Source organism: Diceros bicornis, chromosome 5 (genome assembly GCF_020826845.1).
Source record: "Diceros bicornis minor isolate mBicDic1 chromosome 5, mDicBic1.mat.cur, whole genome shotgun sequence".
In the NCBI taxonomy this organism is placed as follows: domain Eukaryota; kingdom Metazoa; phylum Chordata; class Mammalia; order Perissodactyla; family Rhinocerotidae; genus Diceros; species Diceros bicornis.
The window spans coordinates 78,545,848-78,564,811 of NC_080744.1; the positions used below are offsets into that span (position 1 = coordinate 78,545,848).

An 18,964-nucleotide genomic window follows, 5' to 3' on the forward strand; every position below is an offset into this window, starting at 1 on the left:
GCCTACTCAAATGCCACAAGCACCCTACCCCCTCTCCAGTCTGTCACACCTCTTTAATTATTTGTGATTCCTCCAGAACAGTTGTTTTCAAGGTATTTTAGTTAGAAGAGCCCTTTCTAAAAATAGCATCTTGAGCAGAGCCCCAACATATAATGGAGATGAGAGCTGAGTGCACCCCATTGGCTGCCTTCCTCCCGGCAGCCCCTGAAGCCCCTCCTCAGAACCAAGGGTACTGCTGGCCTGAAAGCTACTCATCTAAGATTACCAACAGTGCTCTTAGAATCCTAGGGTGTGACCCATGAAGGAAGAGTTGATGAACTTGTTTGAGCATCTAGGAACTCCCCTACAATGCCTGACCACATCTCTTCCACCCTCTAATTCTCCCTGATGACAAAGACAGAAGTCAAAAGAGAGGAGGAGGGATTCTGCTACTTTTCATTTGCTCAGCAGCAGCAAATGGTAGAACTAATCTCTTCTTTGACTTTCTTGAATCAAATCAAACTTTAAAAAAAAAAATATTTTTAGTTATTCACTCACTTAACAAATGTTGGTCAACCACTTCCTGCATGCCAGGCCCTGTTCTAGGTTCTGGGGACACAGGGGTGAATAAAACAGACCTGCCACAGCCCTTACAGAACTCACTGTGTGGTGTTGGGGTGGGAGGGTGGGCAGGAGGCAGACAAGAAACAGGTACTCAGACAAATAAATATTGATTTATAAATTGTAGTAAGTGCTAAGAAGGAAAAATGCACATTTCCCTGAGAGAGAATGTGGGGATGGGGGGGCAATTTTTTATTGAGGCACCAGGGAAGACCTTTCTGAAAAAGTGGAACTAACACTGAGACCTGACAGATGAATAGATGCTAGTGGTGAAGAGTGAGGGGGAGCACCTTCCAGGCAGAGAGCGGCATGTGCAAAGGGCCTGAGGCAAGAAAGAACTTGATATTCTTAAGTAATTGATTGAAGAGGAAGCAAAGGCCACTGTGGCTGGAATGCAGAGTGAGAAGAGGGTGACTCGAGAGGAGGCTGCAAGCCAGCCTGGAACTGTGCATTGCAGAGGCCTGAAGACCTGGTACAGGACACAGGCTGGGTCCTAAGAGCTTGGGGATCCACTTAAGAACTTTCCTTTTTTTAAGCAACAGTAAACATTTCTTTTCTCACACAGTGTCTGTGGATCAGGAATCTGGGAGTGGCATAGCTGAGTAGTTCAGGCTCAGGGGCTCTCATGAGACTAGTCAAGCTATAGGCTAGGGTTGCAGTCATTTGAAAGCTTGACTGGGGCTGGAGGATCCACTTCAGGATGGCTCATTCAACAGTTGGCAAGTTGATGCTAGCTGTTGGCTGAGGGCCTCAGTTCCTCCCCATGTGGTCTCTCCATAGGGCTGCTTGAAAGTTTTCACAATATGGTGGCTGGCAATTTTCGCTTTACCTTCTGGTCTTTCCCCTTTGTTTCCTTCAATTGCTATATCACCTTTAGGGGTTTTTTGGGGTTTTTTTGGCTTTCTTTCCCAACGTTTTTACTGTGGTAAAAGACATTTAGCATAAAATTTACCATCTTAACCACATTTTTAATAGTACAGTTCAGTAATATTAAGTACCTTCACATTGTTGTGCAACCATCACCACCATCCACCCACAGAACACTTTTCATCCTGCAAAACTGAAACTCTGCACCCATTAAACATTAATTCCCCATTCTCCCCTCCCTTTAGCCCCTAGAAACTACCATTTTACTTTCTGTGGCTATGAATTTGACTACTCTAGGTACTTCATATAAGTGGAATTATACAGTATTTGTCCTTTTGTGACTGGCTTATTTCATTTAACATAATGTCCTCAAGGTTGTAGCATGTGTCAGAATTTCCTTCCTTTTAAGGCTGAATAATATTCCATTGTTATGTAAATACCTCTGTTTGCTTATGCATTCATCCATGGATGAACACGGGTTCCTTCTATGTTTTGGCTATTGTGAATAATGCTGCTATGAACGTGAGTGTACAAATATCTCTTCTAGACCCTCTTTCAATTCTTTTTGGTATATACCCAGAAGTAGAATTGCCGATCATATGGTAATTTTATGTTTAATTTTTTGAGGAACCACTGAAGTTTTCCATAGCAGCTGCACAATTTTACATTCCTTACAACAGTGAACAAGATTTCCAATTTCTCCACATCCTTGCCAACACTTGTGATTTTCTATAATAGTCATCTTAATGGATGTGAGATAGTGTCTCATTGTGGTTTTGATTTGCATTTCCCTAGTGATTAGAGATATTGAGCATCTTTTCATGTACTTGTTGTCCATTTGTATAAATTAGTTAGAATTTTATGTCTGTTCAAGCTCTTTGCCCATTTTTGAACTGGGTCTGTTGTTTTTTTGTTGTTGAGTTTTGGGAGTTCTCTATATATTCTGGATAATAATCTCTTATCAGACATGATTTGCAAATATTTTCCCCATTCTGTGGGTTGCCTTTCCTCTGTTGATAGTGTCTTTTGATGCACAAAACTTTTTAACTTTAATGAAGTCTGATTTATATATTTTTTCTTTTGTTGCCTGTGCTTTTGGTGTTATACTCCAGAAATCACTGACAAATCTGATATCATAAAGCTTTGCCATATATATTAAATATCATAAAGATTTTCCTTTGGCTTCCCTTCCAAGAGTTTTATAGTTTTAGCTTTTACATTTAGTTCTTTGATCCATTTTCAGTTAATTTTTATATGATATTAGATAAGGGTCCAACTTCATTCTTCTGTATGTGGATATCCATTTTTCCCAGCACCACTCGATGGATGCCATGTCACTTTTTCACTCAGGACCATAATGCTTTTGTCTGCATGAGGAGTCAGCCAGAACACATTTTCATCCACATCTCTACGTGGACCAGAAACCACACAAATATATACACTGCTCTCAATGCAATCTCTGCCCTGCCCTACTTACGGATTTTAGGCAGGAGAGTTACATGGTTCCATTTATATATTTAAATGTCATTTTGGACTTACCATGAAAAATTCATTGGGTGGGTGCAATGGCAGGGGGGAAGAGTTCTGTTACTAGACTATTGAATTAATTCAAGTGAGAGACAGCACCTTGGACTTGAGTGGAGGCAGAGCAGAAGGCAAGAACTGGAAAGAATTAAGCAATATTTAGCATTAAACATGACTACACTTTGGGAAGGATTAATCACGAAGGAGGGCAGTGGGGGGAGCAAGATGTCATCAATCACTCCCAGTTCTCTGGCTCGCCACTTCACTGAGATGAGGGACACTGGAAGAGGAATCAGTTGGAGGGAAGGTCTTGAGTGTGATTTTGGACAGCATATGAGTTGAAAGAGCCTTTGAGATATCCAAGTGGAGGTGCTGAGTACACAGAGGAACTCTAGGGAGAGAGGAGGACTGAAGCTAGAAAGGAGAGGTCATGTGGGAACAAATGGGGACTGGCAGTGTGGGCCTCACCAAGGTTGCTGAGGAAGAGCAGAGTAGAAGGGAAGGGGGCTCAGAATGGAGCCCTGACAAGCCATGCCATTTAAAGCCTGTTCTGAGAAGCAGTGGCCAGACAGGAAAACCAGGGTGTTCGGTGTCTGAGAAGCCGTGAAAAGAGGGTTGAGGAGGAAGCAGGCAGGACAGTCAGACGTGCTGAGAACCCAGCCTGAGGGGGACTAAGAAATACGCATGAGGTGGCACCAGCACAGCCATCAGTGACCACAGCCAGAGCTGTGGACAGACGGGAAGAAGCAGCAGAGCTCCTGGAAAGAGAGTGGGAAGGGGGGGACTGGACACTCCATGTGCAGACAACTCACCTGAAGAGTTTGGCCAGAGAAGAAGGCAAGCCTGGCAAGACAGGACAGCAGCTGGAGAGGTCAAGCTTGTTTCAACGTTGGTGTCTTTGTGTCTGCACCAGGACCATATCCTCCCATGTTCTCCGCTCGACCAGGAGACAAGGCTCAGGGGCCAGGTCCCGCTTCTGTGCTCCCTCCTGTTCTGAGTAGGGCACACTCTTCCCTCAATGCATCCAGCCTGCTGCCACTCGGGTACATGTCAGTGACACCCAGGGGATCTTGTTTACCCACTGATAAGCTCAGTTCACGTTTCTGTCCAAACAGGCGCACATGCAGTTATACTGGTTGTCTCTGGCCCCTTCACAATCGTTCTCTCCTGTCTACATTAGCAACCACGGGCACTTCTTACTGGTGCCTTCGAACTTACCTCTCAGCACCCTTTCCCTCTGGGCACAGAAGCGGGACCTGGCCCCTGAGCCTTGTCTCCTGGTCGAGCGGAGAACATGGGAGGATATGGTCCTGGTGCAGACACAAAGACACCAACGTTGAAACAAGCTCCCCTCTAGGCAAAAACTCACATCAATCAAAATGTCAGCCACTTTAAGTACATAAATGCATTTCATCAAGCACATAAGTAACAGTGTTCACGATATCAGGGCCTTCTCCAGCAGACAGCCACACCTGCGATGACGTGTGTGCGTGCGCGCGCTCACGTTCATGTAAGTGTGTGTGCACCTGTGCGCTCATGTGTATGTGGGGGGTGCCTGTGTACTTGTATGTGCATGGGTGTGCGTGTGCACTTGGGTGTGCATGCAGAAGTGGGGGGTCAGTGTGCTTGCCTTGGGACAAGCGGCAGCTTTAACACCTTTTCCCAACTCTGCTTGCTGTGGACTGCAGCCCCTGGGAAGCCTGGCACCCCCGACAGATAGCAAAGCCACAGAGAAGGAGAAGAAGCCGCCCACAGCAACCACCAAGGCTGGAAGAGGAAAAGGAAAAGGCAAGAAGAAAGGGAAAGTGAAAGAGGAGGTGGAGGAAGAAACTGACCCCCGGAAGATCGAGCTGCTGAACTGGGTAGGTGGAAAGCCTTTGCTCCCATTTCTTGGGATCATGGAGATCACGGATCGGTCACCCTCTCCCTCCCGGAGAAGGGGCAGCTCTGGTTGCCTTCCCTTCAGCCCCGCCTGAGGGAGGCGCTGAGGCCCAGGAGGCAGTGGTAAAGCATCAATGGGATGGTGTCAGTATTTCAAACAGCAACCGCATGTTTGTTGTGATGCTGCTGCGGGGTTGTCATAAACACCAAACATTCCTGCTTCTGGGGAGAATGAAGCCACCCAGATAAGAGGCCTAGGTCATCTTGCTCAACAGCGGCTTTCTCTGCCTGGCAGACACGCAGATGCTTGATGCGTGAAACTATGGGAAGCAAACCAATTACAACCAAATAAACGCAGTTCGGGGAGCAAAACCTTTGTGAAAGATGTGGTGGTTGGGTGTGTGGAGGTAACAGCAGTTGTCTGAGCTGGGAGGCTGGAGCCACACATCCCACAGTGGTTCCTGGCCTCGCTGCTGTCAGGACACAGGCAAGACAGGGCACTGGGCCTCTGCAGTGACATGTGACTGGCATCGTCAGAGTCACTCACCCCAGTGGCCTGCTGTGTGCCCACGGGGTCCCACCCTGCCGTGAGGGTAATTCTCAATCAAGGAAACAAATTCTCTCCAGTTGCCTTCTCTAGCAAGACTTCGCACTATATTGAGTGCTGCAGGTTCCATCATTTTTAAAGGAGAGGAACATAAATGATCAATAACGGTATATAAAATATTACAATCTACCACCTCAAAACACATTGTTTACGGAGTTCGGAGCTTGGTGATTCAAGTACTGATTGCATTTTTATTTTGAATAGGATACTACAATGTATGTAGTTTTTCTTTCTTATGTTTATATTAAAAGAAAAGCTAATGAACTGTATTTTAATTAAAACAGAAAAACAAAACTGGAAACTGGAGAGAGCAATGCCAGTTGGGTGGTAATTCTGAATCCCCTTCAATTTGTTTGAAAAAAGAGAAAATCATGTATAAACTTTGATACTTTGATAGGACATGTAGGGGCCAAAGTGAGATGAAAGGAGACGGGAGTTGGGCATGTTTATTCAAGACAAAGAGCAAAGAGAACCATGTTCAGAAGACTCTAGGATCTGGGGGATATGCTTGCTGAGATGTTTCCAACCTGCTCCTGCCTAGTGTCCCTCTGAGGGGCCACTCACAGGCTCGCTTTCCTTGGTTGGTGCAGGTGAACGCTCTGGAGCAAGCCATGCTGGACGCTTTAGTCTTAGATCGAGTCGACTTTGTGAAGCTCCTGATTGAAAATGGAGTGAACATGCAACACTTTCTTACCATTCCGAGGCTGGAGGAGCTTTATAACACAGTGAGTGTTCTAGAGGAGGGAAGGCAGAGGGGAGCTAGCCATGTGAATATATTTGCCACTGGTGTGTATTATGCATAAATGTGCTCAGATGAGCATAGAATCATGAGAACACGATTTCAGCTGGGAGGGCCATCATTTATGGCAGGCAGCTATTCTCACCTGCTGCTGGCCACAGTCTATGTTCACATTCTTACAACTACCGCCAGGCCTAGCCGGATGCTCTCTTCCGGAGCAGTATTAACTTGGGTGTGGTGTATGAGGACTAGTTTATGGCAAGAGAGAATCTAGCCTGCTAAGTCATCAGCAGAGTGAAAATTTACCAGGTGAGCAGACATTTGTTTCTTGGGACTCTCACTTTTTTATGTGGCTTTGGTGAAAAATGTAGAACTAAGTTCTCACTGCAAGGAGCTCCACTCTATTAGAATGGAAGTGTTTGGATGAAATCCTCTTGGCTTTTATTATTACAACACGAGTTTTGAGAATTTACGTTTTCTTCCCCATTCTAAAATTTTAAGTAGCAGAAATGGTCCTCAGCAGTTGCTTGCTAAAACTTGTTGGTTAATTTTAAACATAATATTGTACATCATAAGATGCTCTTTAAATTAATTTGGTAGAAAGTATTTAACACATTTTTTCATGTGTTGGATACTTTTTAACCACAACCAGGTCTGTCTCGTAAAAGAAACAGGCTGAGATTGGGTTACATTCCAGCTTTCATAACTCATTAATTCTATACAGTAGGGTAAGATTTTGCTCCAAGAATTGAAAAGGAAACATATTTAATACGGCTGAATGCTTCCCTTTCAGAGACTGGGTCCACCAAACACACTTCATTTGCTGGTGAGAGACGTAAAAAAGGTCAGTCTGCTGTTTTATAATCCTCACCCATTGGCATCTTTCAATGAGACATTTGTTTCAAGCTATTTTTAAATTTCCAAAATGTGTTGCCTTATTATTGGAAGCATAGGAAATAATGAATTCCTCTCTCCCTAAAAAGAGTTTACTTAAAACTAAAAAAAAAGAATCTTTTTTAAGTTGAATGTTCATCCCCACACGAGAGACTCATGCTGATTGACTGTTGACTACGGGTTGGCACTATTACCAAGGCTGCGGCAGCAGCCAGAGAGGTCTCACCTTAGCTGACCTGAGCCGCCATCCGTCAGTGCAGCATTCTGTTCTGTATCTACTTTAAGAGCTGCCTCACTCCTTTGCTGTGCCTCCTTCCAGAAGTAGCAGCAGGACAGGCCTCTTGTCGTTCTGTGAGCTCTGCGGATTGAAGAAGTTGCCTTGGCCCTCTCTGTTCCCTCGTTAGTAAGGGACAGATGTTTCCCCATGTCCCACTGCACTAACTACGCACAGTCTGTGTTCTTGCATGGTCTCGTTCGCTCGCTGTCTTGTCATGGCATTTCTGGAGTCATGTCGCCACAGGCTGGAGGATTAGATGGGGTTAAGTCAGAGTGATTCATTTCCCTAGAATGCAGTCCCTGGCATGAAAGTGTGGAGCGTGCGTTCATATTCTGAGCAAGAGAAAATAACTCAAATGAGAGAACAGAGTTTTTAGTCAGTCCTAGATATTCTGGTCATATTGCATACAAATTTCTAATTCTAATAATATGAGAATTTGGCTTCGGCAGACACTCATTGGGTCAGAACAGAATCAGTGGATCTGGGAACCACGACGGATCAGTGCCCTGTCTCTCTACACAAGGAATCTGATTTCCCAGATTTCTTGGATTAGGAAGTGCCAACATTTAAAAGCTACAGCTACCCAAGTTCAGACCTAACCATTCTCACCTACACGACTTCCGCAATCCTCCTCCCACCTCCAGCCCCACTCCCTCCCGCTGTCGTCTCCAGTCACAGGACTCCCCGCTTAAACTCCTCCAAAGACTCATGAAGTTCAAGCTCCTTCCAAGAAACTTGCTCCCCAATGGGCCTAGCCCCGTCCACATCTCCTACTCTTTCCCGTCATGCCCCCGGCACAGGGCACGTTAACCATGCAGACACCTCAGTGCCCAGAAGCCCATGTTCTAACCCAGGACCACGCCTCGCTCACGTCCACAGTGCACTTCCTCCTGGTGCCCGCAGTTCCTGCTCCGCCTGCTCCCAGCTCCCTTGGGTGTCACGTTCTCCAGGAAGCCCTTTCTCACCCTCCCACCTGCCCATCCAGGCAGAGCTGGGGGCCGAACGTGCTACTGCATCAGGGCAGTGTGTAGCTTTGCTGCTCTCCCCCAAAAGAGCGAGCTCCCTAAAAGCAGGACTGTATCCCCTTATCTCTGCATATGGAATCCCCAACAGGGTCAAGGATCACAATAGAGGCTAAACACACACATAATGCCTGGGTGAAGGATTTAGTAAACACGGCCAGTCCTATTGTAAAGGGAAGATATTTGGGATGTGTAATCCCCACGCCATGGACCCCAAGTTACCACCATCATTTCAGCCATGTGAAATCAACCAAGCATTACATGGCACACAGCAAACAATCCTTCTAATCGACCCGTCAGCTCTGCCTCCTGGATAAGTCCGCTGCCCACGGACATGAATGACTGACTTACAAATGCACAGACAGCCTCTCGTAGCACTTTTCCTCTCCCCCTACACACTGACTTTGTCTCAACATACCCTCCTCCATTTTGTTGCAAGACTCCACCCCTTCACCAACTCCCAGTCACACCAGATAGTTTGTGGTGTTTGTGATCTTACTGAAATCTGAGGGGTCCCCCAGAAAGTCACAGGGCACGGAGCAGAGCTTCCACCAGAAAAGTCCCAGCCCCAGAGATATTCTGTCCTCTCTCTGCCTCCCGTGGAGTCCTCCTGCCGGTTTCGCGGGTCATTTCCTTCTGCGTGAAATCTGGACTCCAGCCCTCTGAAACTTGCTTCTCCCCTGAAAACAGCTATCAAAGCACCTTCTCATCAAAACTAACCCACTCTTACAAAGGAAGTGTCACCCCAGCTTTACATCTACGCACACCCACTACGGGCCATTCTGTAGGAGCCCACGAACATGCTCAGTCCTCTACCCACAGCCTCATGGGTTTCTACCTCTTCTCATTGGGAAACTTTAGCCCATTTTCTGAAATATGGCTTAACCCATCATCTCCCTCAATCACGTGGCAATAGACTGAATATTGTTTAATGTCTGTCCATCACACTAACGCACAAGTTGTGGCCAGGAATGACCGCTATGGCTGACGTGTGATGAAGTCCACACTGCCAGTGCATTCTTACGGGGCCTGAGACAGCTTCTCTGCTTACAGGGCAACCTTCCTCCTGACTACCACATCAGCCTCATAGACATAGGGCTCGTGCTGGAGTACCTCATGGGAGGCGCCTACCGCTGCAACTACACTCGGAAGAGCTTTCGGACTCTTTACAACAACTTGTTTGGACCCAAAAGGGTAGAACTAAGTGAACGTGTGGTGTTCTGTGGTTTCTGGAGTCACATGTGGTTCCCTGCTGTCCTTTTCAGTAACTCAGCCTGTTCAAAGCCAAGCTCATCACCCCATCCCCAAGCACACCTAGCCCTCCTCCTGCAGCGACTCAGGTGTGAGGCCTCAGCATCCCTACAGACGCCCAGCCTTCACCCAGAGCCACTCTCCTTCACCCCTTAGCAAATGGGGCACTCAGCCCATCCAGTGCAGCTGCCCTCCGTCCTTTGTCTACAAGAGCCCTCCTCCTGGCCTCATTCGTCCCTGCCCTTTCCAATCCACCCTACCAGCCGTGCAACCCTTGTCTTCTAAAGCAAGGGATGCAACAGTGCACTTCCTGCTCAAAAACTCCCAGTGCTCCCCACCGCCTGAAGAATCACTGCCAAGCTCAGCATCACAGCATCCGAGGCTCTCCACCAGCATCCCCACCCTGTCGTGGGAGACCACGCACCTCCACCGAAATCAAATTGTACTCCTGGGCCAGCCATGTCTTTCCCAGATCAAAATCCTGCTCTAATCACAAGCCCTACTCAAATGTCAAATATTCCATGAAGCCCTCCTCTCTCCCTCGACTTAGAGTCCCTGTAGCTCTGTGTCTGCATTTCTGTTAGGGAACTTCTCTGGTTCCACCTGCATTAAGGGTCACGTGTCTGCATGTCTTTCTCTTCAGCTGACTTCAGCTGACAGATGCAGAGTTTCCATATTAAAGCATTTCCTTTTTCCTTGGATATTGTCCGTAATTGTTAATGATACAAAGTACTTTTTAATCTATTATTATATCTCCTACTAACAATACTACTAACGTTAGTTATCGGAGTAAATTGATTTTTTTCTTCCCTTTCGTTATGCAGCCTAAAGCTCTTAAACTTCTGGGGATGGAAGTAAGTAGGATTTGTTTTCAATAGGTCTGTGATATCTTGGTCAAATATATGTAGCCATCTTCATTTGTGTTTGTTTAACATAAAATTGAATGTTTGTTTTCCATGAATAAATCCACTACACTACACACCAAAATTTACTTAGATGATTTCATTGAATTATATAAAAGGATCACAGACATTTAAAAAAAGAGAAAAACTACTCGATTCATTTTATGGCATTAGCAAAACCATGGTTTCAAAAGCAGACAAAGATTAAACAAAAAAAACTAGAGAATATTGCCACGTATATACGCAAAAATCATAAAACACCAAAAGAAATTCAATGGAACATTTCTAAAGTCCTAAACAAGTAACTAAAGTCTTCTAAGAATGCAAATATAATTTAATGTAGTAAGTCTTTAATATATTGCATCATATCAACAAGTCAAGGAAGGAAAACAGTATGATGTGATCATTTTTCAATAGACACTAAAGAGGAATTGAAAAAACGTAAACAGATTCCTTAACTTTTTTAAAAAGTTAGTTTACTAGAAAGAGAATGCTAAAATCAACATACTCTCAGATATGATTAAAACACATGTATACATTATAGTAAGAGAAAACCTATTACAGAGCAGTGGCTCACTGGAGTCATTTCTATTAAAGAACAAGACAAGCATACCCACTATTGTTGGTATCATAATTATCCCCATTAGTTTTTGAAATTGTTCTTTTAAAATTGTACCACGTGGCCAGCCCTGTGGCTTAGCGGTTAAGTGCTCGCACTCCGCTGCTGGTGGCCTGGGTTGGGATCCCGGGCGTGCACCAACGCACTGCTTCTCTGGCCATGCTGAGGCCGCATCCCACATACAGCAACTAGAAGGATGTGCAGCTATGACATACAACTATCTACTAGGGCTTTGGGGGGAAAAAATAAATAAATAAAATCTTTAAAATTAATTAATTAATTAATTAAAATAAAATTGTACCACGTGAAAAAAATAAATATTAAACAAAAAAATACCTAAAACAGGGAGAAAATAACTATCAGCAAAATATATTATTTTGTATCTAGAAAACCCAGGAAAATCAACTAAAGTTTCCTCACAATAGGACAGAAGTACCCAGAAATGACCTTAACGAGGAACCTTAAGAACGAATCTCTTCTCAAATAAATTCTCAAATTTACCTTCTCAAATAAATTCGTGAGTTAAAAGCATCCCAATTTCTGTATGGATTCAGGGTAGAAGGTTTGGATTCTGTGTTCACGATTAAGACTGACCCTTAGCATTGTCACATCAGAGTTGACGGAGTTGTTGTCCTATAAGGGTTATGATATGGAGCTTTCTATAATTTCCTATTCTCTCAAATTCTTTACATCATTCTAGGGTTTATCTGTTCAGTAAAGATTCGCCTGCAGAATAGTCTGGGTCCACTCCTCTTTTTTAGAGGCATATCTTTCACTACCTTTATAATAATGTTTATAGTATGAGTCCATTCAGGCTATTTTCTAGACTAAGTTTGGTCATTTATATTTTCCCAGAAAACAATTAATTTCATCTAGACTTTCAAGTTCATTGGTATAAACTTTTCTATAGGAGTCTAATTTTTTAAATCTCCTCAATATCTTGGTTGTGCGCCCTTTCTTCTTCTGATATTTTTTTTTAACTTATATCTTCTTTCTTTTTTTTCGTAACCAAACTTGCCTACATATTTGGTATTTTTGCTTTATCAAGCAACTTTTCTTTTTCCTGTCTTCTATTTTATTAATATCTGTTTTATCTATTTATTTATTTTTAGTAGAAAATCCTTTTATTTTCCTTCTTTGCTCCTTGGTTTTTTGTTTGTTTGTTTTGAGGTAACATTGGTTTACAACATTACATAAATTTCAGGTGTACATCATTATATTTCAACTTCTGTGTAGACTGCATCGTGTTCATCACCCAAAGTCTAGTTTCCATCTGTCACCATACAAATGTCCCCCTTTGCCCTTTTCACCCTCCCCCCAACCCCTTCCTCTCTAATGACCAAGGTGTTCTCCATATCTGTGTTTATTTATTGTTTTTTTAATCTTCCACATATGAGTGAAATCATACAGTATTTGTCTTTCTCCATCTGACTTATTTTGCTTAATTATCTGCTTTATTTTTATTCATTCCTTCCATATACTTTCTATAGAGTTACTGTATTATTTTTATTGACTCCACTTGAAAGTGATGTTCGCTTATTTTCAATCTTCCAAATGCATGAAAGGTATATATTTTTCTCTGAGCATTGTTTTCATGTTATTCCACAGGTTTGGGTAAGTAGAACCTTCATTGCCACTCATTCTAAATAGTTTATAATTTTCTCTCTAATACAAGAGTTATTTATAAGTGTGTTTTAAATTTTCCTGATACAGACTTTTGTTGTTGTTGTAAGACTACTGATTTCTAGTTTTATTCCTTGAATGTAGACTACATGATTTCTAATATCTGGTTTGTTGAGATAGAAAATCTCAAAGGAATTAGGGTTTAATGCCTAGTGGATTTTCTTAATGATCCATGTATGTTGGAAACAAACATGTACTCTCAGTTTGTTGGGTACAATTCTTATATTTACAAACTTGGTATTTATGTTATTCAATTTGCTTCTATATTTACTAATTTTTTCAATTTCATTTCTAAGTGAAGTGTGTTTAGAGACTCTTACTGTGATTGTGGATGTGTCAATTTCTCTTTATACTTCCGGCTCATATCTCTTGTTGTTATATTGGGCTGTTTCTCTTTTTCTTGTTGATTTGTGGCAGTTCTTTGCATTTTAGGGAAATTAACCCCTGTTTGTTATATTCTCTCTCTAGCAGTCTTACAATTATTTTAAGAGAATTTGCATACAATTAATATTTTGAGAATATTATATATTATTGAAAGGTTGGCTTAAAAGGGCTTCTGTTTTACAACATTTTGTTAGCCATTAGTGGATTTTTATTTGATTTGATATATTCTTGAAAATAAAGCTAAGTTTATTTTTAAATTTCTATAATGTCAATTTTTAACTTGTGTAGAACAACCTTCCCTAAATTACTGTAACTGTCGTTTTACTGTGACAAATTAGAAAATTAGAACAAAATCATTTGGCAAGATACAATAGTTTCAATAAAAATGTTATGACAACTCATTATGAGGTTATAAAAATCGAGTCAGTCATGGGGCCATCCCCGTGGCATAGCAGTTAAGTGCGCGCGCTCCGCTACTGGCGGCCCGGGTTCGGATCCTGGGCGCGCACCCATGCACCGCTTGTCAGGCCATGCTGTGGCGGTGTCCCATATAAAGTGGAGGAAGATGGGCACAGATGTTAGCCCAGGGCCAGTCTTCCTCAGCAAAAAGAGGAGGATTGGCAGATGTTAGCTCAAGGCTGATCTTCCTCACAAAAAAAAAAAAAAAAAATTGGGTCCGTCATGAACAACATGTGATAGGAACTGGAGAGCCAGGCTACCCCAGGCCTGAGCCTCTCCAGCTGTGTGGATGTGGGCAAATTATTCGGACTTTCGGCCACAACTTCCTCATCTGAGGGAATGGAAGAAATTCACAACTTCTCAGAGTTATAAAAATACAAGTAGATAATTGATGGGAACAATTTTTGCTGTTTGCAAAAGAACAAATATCTGTTTCTATTATTCCACTGAGTATTGAAGTCTTAGCCTGGAATAGTCTGAGCCCCACATGTTTCCATGATGCTCCCATGTCTCACCCCCAATTCCCCAGCATCATAATCCCTTTAGGAAATGGGAAATGTTGGTCTTCCATTTGTACCACATGCATAAAAGGACACAGCTCCTCCAAAATGGAACATTTGCTCCCTTAAACCATTGATCGAGAAACCTGAGACATTTTTTCTATCCTCTTTTAGATATTTCCTATTAATTTATGGTTCATCTGTTTCTGGCAAACAAGTGTTGATATTGGAAGACTTCCCTAAGGAAATAAACTGTGGGTTTTATCTCTCCCATGGTGCTACTTGTATTTAAGTTGTTTTTTTTTTTTCTTTCAGTTTTGCAGCACCTCCTCCAATTTTAAAGGCTTCTAAAAAAACTGCTAACCCGGGGGTATAAGTTCTTCAAACAGTAGCGTGTCTTTTCAGTTCATTTGGTTTTAGGTGGTCTACTAATCATAATAAACATGTGCATCTTTTCAAAAGAATTAATATTCTAAGTGGAAACCTCAGATGTACTTAAGAAATCTCTTTATTACTTCCGACAGAAAGTCTTTCCTTTTTCCAGTGGTCCTAAACCCTTTGTTGCACATTTATAGCAGAACCGTGAAAAATGTGCTTATCTCCATTCAGGATGATGAGCCTCCAGCCAAAGGGAAGAAAAAGAAAAAGAAGAAAAAGGAGGAAGAGATCGACATCGATGTGGACGATCCTGCTGTGAGTCGTTTCCAGTACCCCTTCCACGAGCTGATGGTGTGGGCTGTGCTGATGAAACGCCAAAAAATGGCAGTCTTCCTATGGCAGCGAGGCGAGGAGAGCATGGCCAAGGCCCTGGTGGCTTGTAAGCTCTACAAGTCCATGGCCCACGAGTCCTCTGAGAGTGAGCTGGTGGACGACATCTCCCAGGATTTGGACAACAACTCAAAGTTAGTGTCTCAAGGGAATCTAAAAACCAGGAGAGATTATTGTCCTGAGTACTTGTCCCTTTGAGGGGAGGGGTAGCAAATGGATTTCTCAGTTAAGTACAATTATGTTTAAAGCTTGTTCATAAATCACTTTGTCCCTCATGTCAATATTTTTTCCTTCTGTCTCTCTGAGGTATTTCTGGATGGTCATCGCTTTTGTTTACTGCCTTCTCATGCAAATTATTGAAACAAAATTTTAATACAAAGACAATGAAACAGATTTCCATAAGGAAACACACACTCAGAGGAATACAACTTTAGTGAACCTGTGCCCTTGGACTTGACCTTCACAAGTACCTCTGTTTTTCTCCTCCTTAGGTGGGACAAGAGGGCTACAGGGGGCTGAAGTTGGGTATTACCCTTCCCCTAGCCCAGTTAGGCTGAAATAAGACCCCAATAGGCTAGGCTCTGGTTAACTAGTTTCTCCTGAGGACAGACCTTGTTAAGAACAGAGTACTCTGGTGTATTTCAATATGGTTCCTTTGCCCCTCCCCCTGCCAGCAGCATGAGGGGATTTTTCTCCCGTCTTTTCTGAGAGAACTTGGTGGGGCTCCTGGAGGTAAAACTCACAAAAGTATGTGCACACTCCCCTAAGACTGAGCCCCCTGGAGTTATTAGCTCTCAGACTTGTCCGCATGAGCCTCCAGCGATTTGTGAATCACAGTTCAGGTTTTTCTACCCTGGCACTGGTTCTGGAGAAGGTTTTTGCTCGTGGGTTTCTGCTCCGGTGAGTTGTGATTCTCTGTATCCGCCTGTCCGTCTCTCCAATTTGGGGGGGCAGCAGTTTGCCCTGTGACCTCAATTCTCTGATGAATGTAGAAGAGTTGTTGATTTTGAGTTTTGTCAGCTTCTTACTTATCATTAGGATGCAGTGGCAACTTCCAAACCCCTTACATGAAGAACCGGAAACTGGAAGTCCCAGCACAACTTTATAGACACATGAACTTGAGTCACATACAGGCAACTCTGCCAACATCTAGCTTCTTTGTTTTCTGAAGCACACTGCTTTTATTTTGGACTCTATTTCTAAAATCATTAGCTGATTTCTCAGTGTCACGTATTCAAGGCTGTCTATAAATGGGGAGGTGTTCCCCTGCCTCAGTGGGTTGGTCAACGCCATCCCTGTGCTTCCTGGAGGACTCTCATGGTTATGTGTCTCCCTGCAGCATGCAGGACCTGAGACCAGAAGGGACTGCAGCATGCATGCCTCTCAGGGAACAGAGAAGGCCATTCCCCCATACATAATTCCACCCTTCTTCATCCTTCGGCTCATAATTGGAATAAAATCTTCTATAAAATGGAGAAACAAAAACAGAGAAGGGTAATCACTATGGGACTATATTTTAACCACATTCCATGAAAAAATATTGAAGGAACTTGGAATGTTTATGACTATCATTAAATATTTGAATCAGGGTCATGTGGAAAAAGGAATAAATTTTATGTTCACAATTCAGCTTGTGTCACCTTCTCCCCCCCCCCCCACCCTTGGCTCCCATCACTTCCCCCGACACAAACCCCTAGCAATTAGGCCCTCCCTGCTCTGGGCCCCCACGACAACTAGACTTTGTCTCTATCGTAGTGCTGAGAGTGTTGAATTCTCTTGTAATCAATGTCTTATTGAAGTATTACACACATACAGAGAAAGGCACATATCCCAAATGTACAGCTTGATGACTGTTCACAAACGGAACACACTGGTTTGACCAACACCCAGATCAAGAAACAGGACCCTACCTGCACCCGAGAGCCCTCCTGGTGCTCTCTTTCAATGTCCACCTGCCCACTCCACAAAGGGTAGCCACCATTCTGACTTCCAATCCCACAAGGGCTGTTTTTGAACTCACCTTTGCTGTCCTTTCTGTCTGCATCCCTGTTCTGTGAACACTTGAGGGTGTGTCCCTGGGAAGAGAAAGGCAGATTTGGGGTCAACCTAAAACCCCATTTGCAGCAAGAGCAGTCAGCCCCCAACGTAACTGAGCTTGGAGCCCTAGCCCCAGCTGTCCGCCTCTGGGGACATACCCCACGAGCTTCCTGCTTGCAGAGGATTGGAAATCAAGAATTCCGTGTCCTTTGGCTCCATGATGTCCCTGTGGATGTCTCTCTCTAACAAAGAGTGTGTGGCCACTGTGGCTTCAGCCCCTACTTCATTTCTTTCCCTCCAGGGACTTTGGCCAGCTGGCTGTGGAGTTGTTAGATCAGTCCTATAAGCACGACGAGCAGATCGCCATGAAACTGCTCACCTATGAGTTGAAAAACTGGAGCAACTCGACCTGCCTCAAGCTAGCCGTCGCAGCCAAACACCGGGACTTCATCGCTCACACCTGCAGCCAGATGCTGCTGACCGACATGTGGATGGGACGGCTGCGAATGAGGAAAAATCCCGGCCTAAAGGTACGTATGCCGTGGCTGTCAGACTGGTAAGGACAATGTAGTGACAAGTGACATCTATGAGCTCTTACTCTGCCTGGCTGAGCTAAGCATTTCCTGTGGATTAGTTCACTTATTCCTCTGAGCATCCCTGGAGGGAGATGCCATGACAATTCTTGTCTTACAGAGGGAGAACCTGAAACTTTGAGACTAAGTAACTTGCTAGGATCTGAGCTGGCAAGGCGTGGGTCCAGGACCTGAAGCCAGGTGGTCTAACGCTAGAACTCAACCAATCAGCGTGTGGGGCTTAAGCTGGGAGTCCACCCTAAGTAAACATGCACCCCTGGGCAGCCCACCCACCCACCATTAAAGCAGGCACCTGAACTCTATTTCTACAGATTCCCTCACGACTTTGTGTGGTACTATTTTAGTTGGCCATGTTTTCATTACATGGGTTTTTTGAGAGAATATGAAATTATAAAAGGGTTTGAAAAAGATTAGTGGAGAGAAAATTGTATTGCAATCAAATCCTAGCTCTTCTATTTACTGCTGTGAACTACTAGGTTATCTTAAGAAGAGATTCTAACCTTAGATGATCCAGCTCCATAATGGCAAGATTATACCTATCTCATGGGATTGCTATGAAGATAAAGAAAAGCCAATCTATGTTTTACTGTGTAGCATGGTTCTGGAAAATAGAAAGAACTCCATTTCTTTAAAATACAAATGTTATGCCTAACATCCAATTCTATATAATGCACTAAGCTGATGTTATATATAACTTTGGATATTAATCAATAAATACTTTTCAGAATACCAAGAATAATGAGAAGATCCTAAAGGTTTTAAAGAAAATAAAACAGGTTACCTACAAAGGGATAAGCAGATTGAAATCAGACTTTTCATCAATGTCCTGAAATCTAGAAGGCACTGGAAAAAGGCCTTTACAGTTCTGAGGGGAAAACATTTGGAACCTGGAACTTTTTTTACCCAATCCAGCTATTTTAAGCACGAGCATGAAATATCTATTTAAAATAGGCAAAGATTCAAATTATATACCTTTTATATGGGCCCATTCAGAAAAACTACTCCATCAGCTATTCCAGCAAAAGAAGCGTAAAATTACAAGAAAAAGGAGATGTGGAATGCAACAAATAAGCCCCAAGTTTCAAAAATCCCTGTATGAAAGCAGTGCAGCAGGATGAAAAGGCAGTCAGATTAAATGAGTACAAGGAGTCAGTGAGATCCAAGAAGAAAGTCCTCAAGAAGAACAGAAATGATTCCAATAAACGGACAGAGTGACTAAGACAAAAAAAGTACCAGGGATATAGGTTAGAGAAACAAAAATAGTTTATAATCCTTAACAAGAACATCCCTAATGAGAAAATACAAGGGAGATCAAATTTCAGGAAAAACAAAAAACTGCACACAAAAGTTAAGGTTC

General features: G+C 43.2%; 1 protein-coding gene across 1 annotated transcript in view; it reads left to right on the forward strand.

Moving 5' to 3' along the window:
* The window catches only part of TRPM1 (transient receptor potential cation channel subfamily M member 1), a 148,436-nt gene that overhangs the window by 89,865 nt on the left and 39,607 nt on the right, over window positions 1-18,964 (forward strand). Inside the window, 7 exon segments of the mRNA XM_058542269.1 lie at window positions 4,680-4,853; window positions 6,070-6,204; window positions 7,012-7,062; window positions 9,465-9,605; window positions 10,487-10,516; window positions 14,819-15,111; window positions 17,316-17,544. Coding sequence (XP_058398252.1) covers window positions 4,680-4,853; window positions 6,070-6,204; window positions 7,012-7,062; window positions 9,465-9,605; window positions 10,487-10,516; window positions 14,819-15,111; window positions 17,316-17,544 — 1,053 coding nt within the window.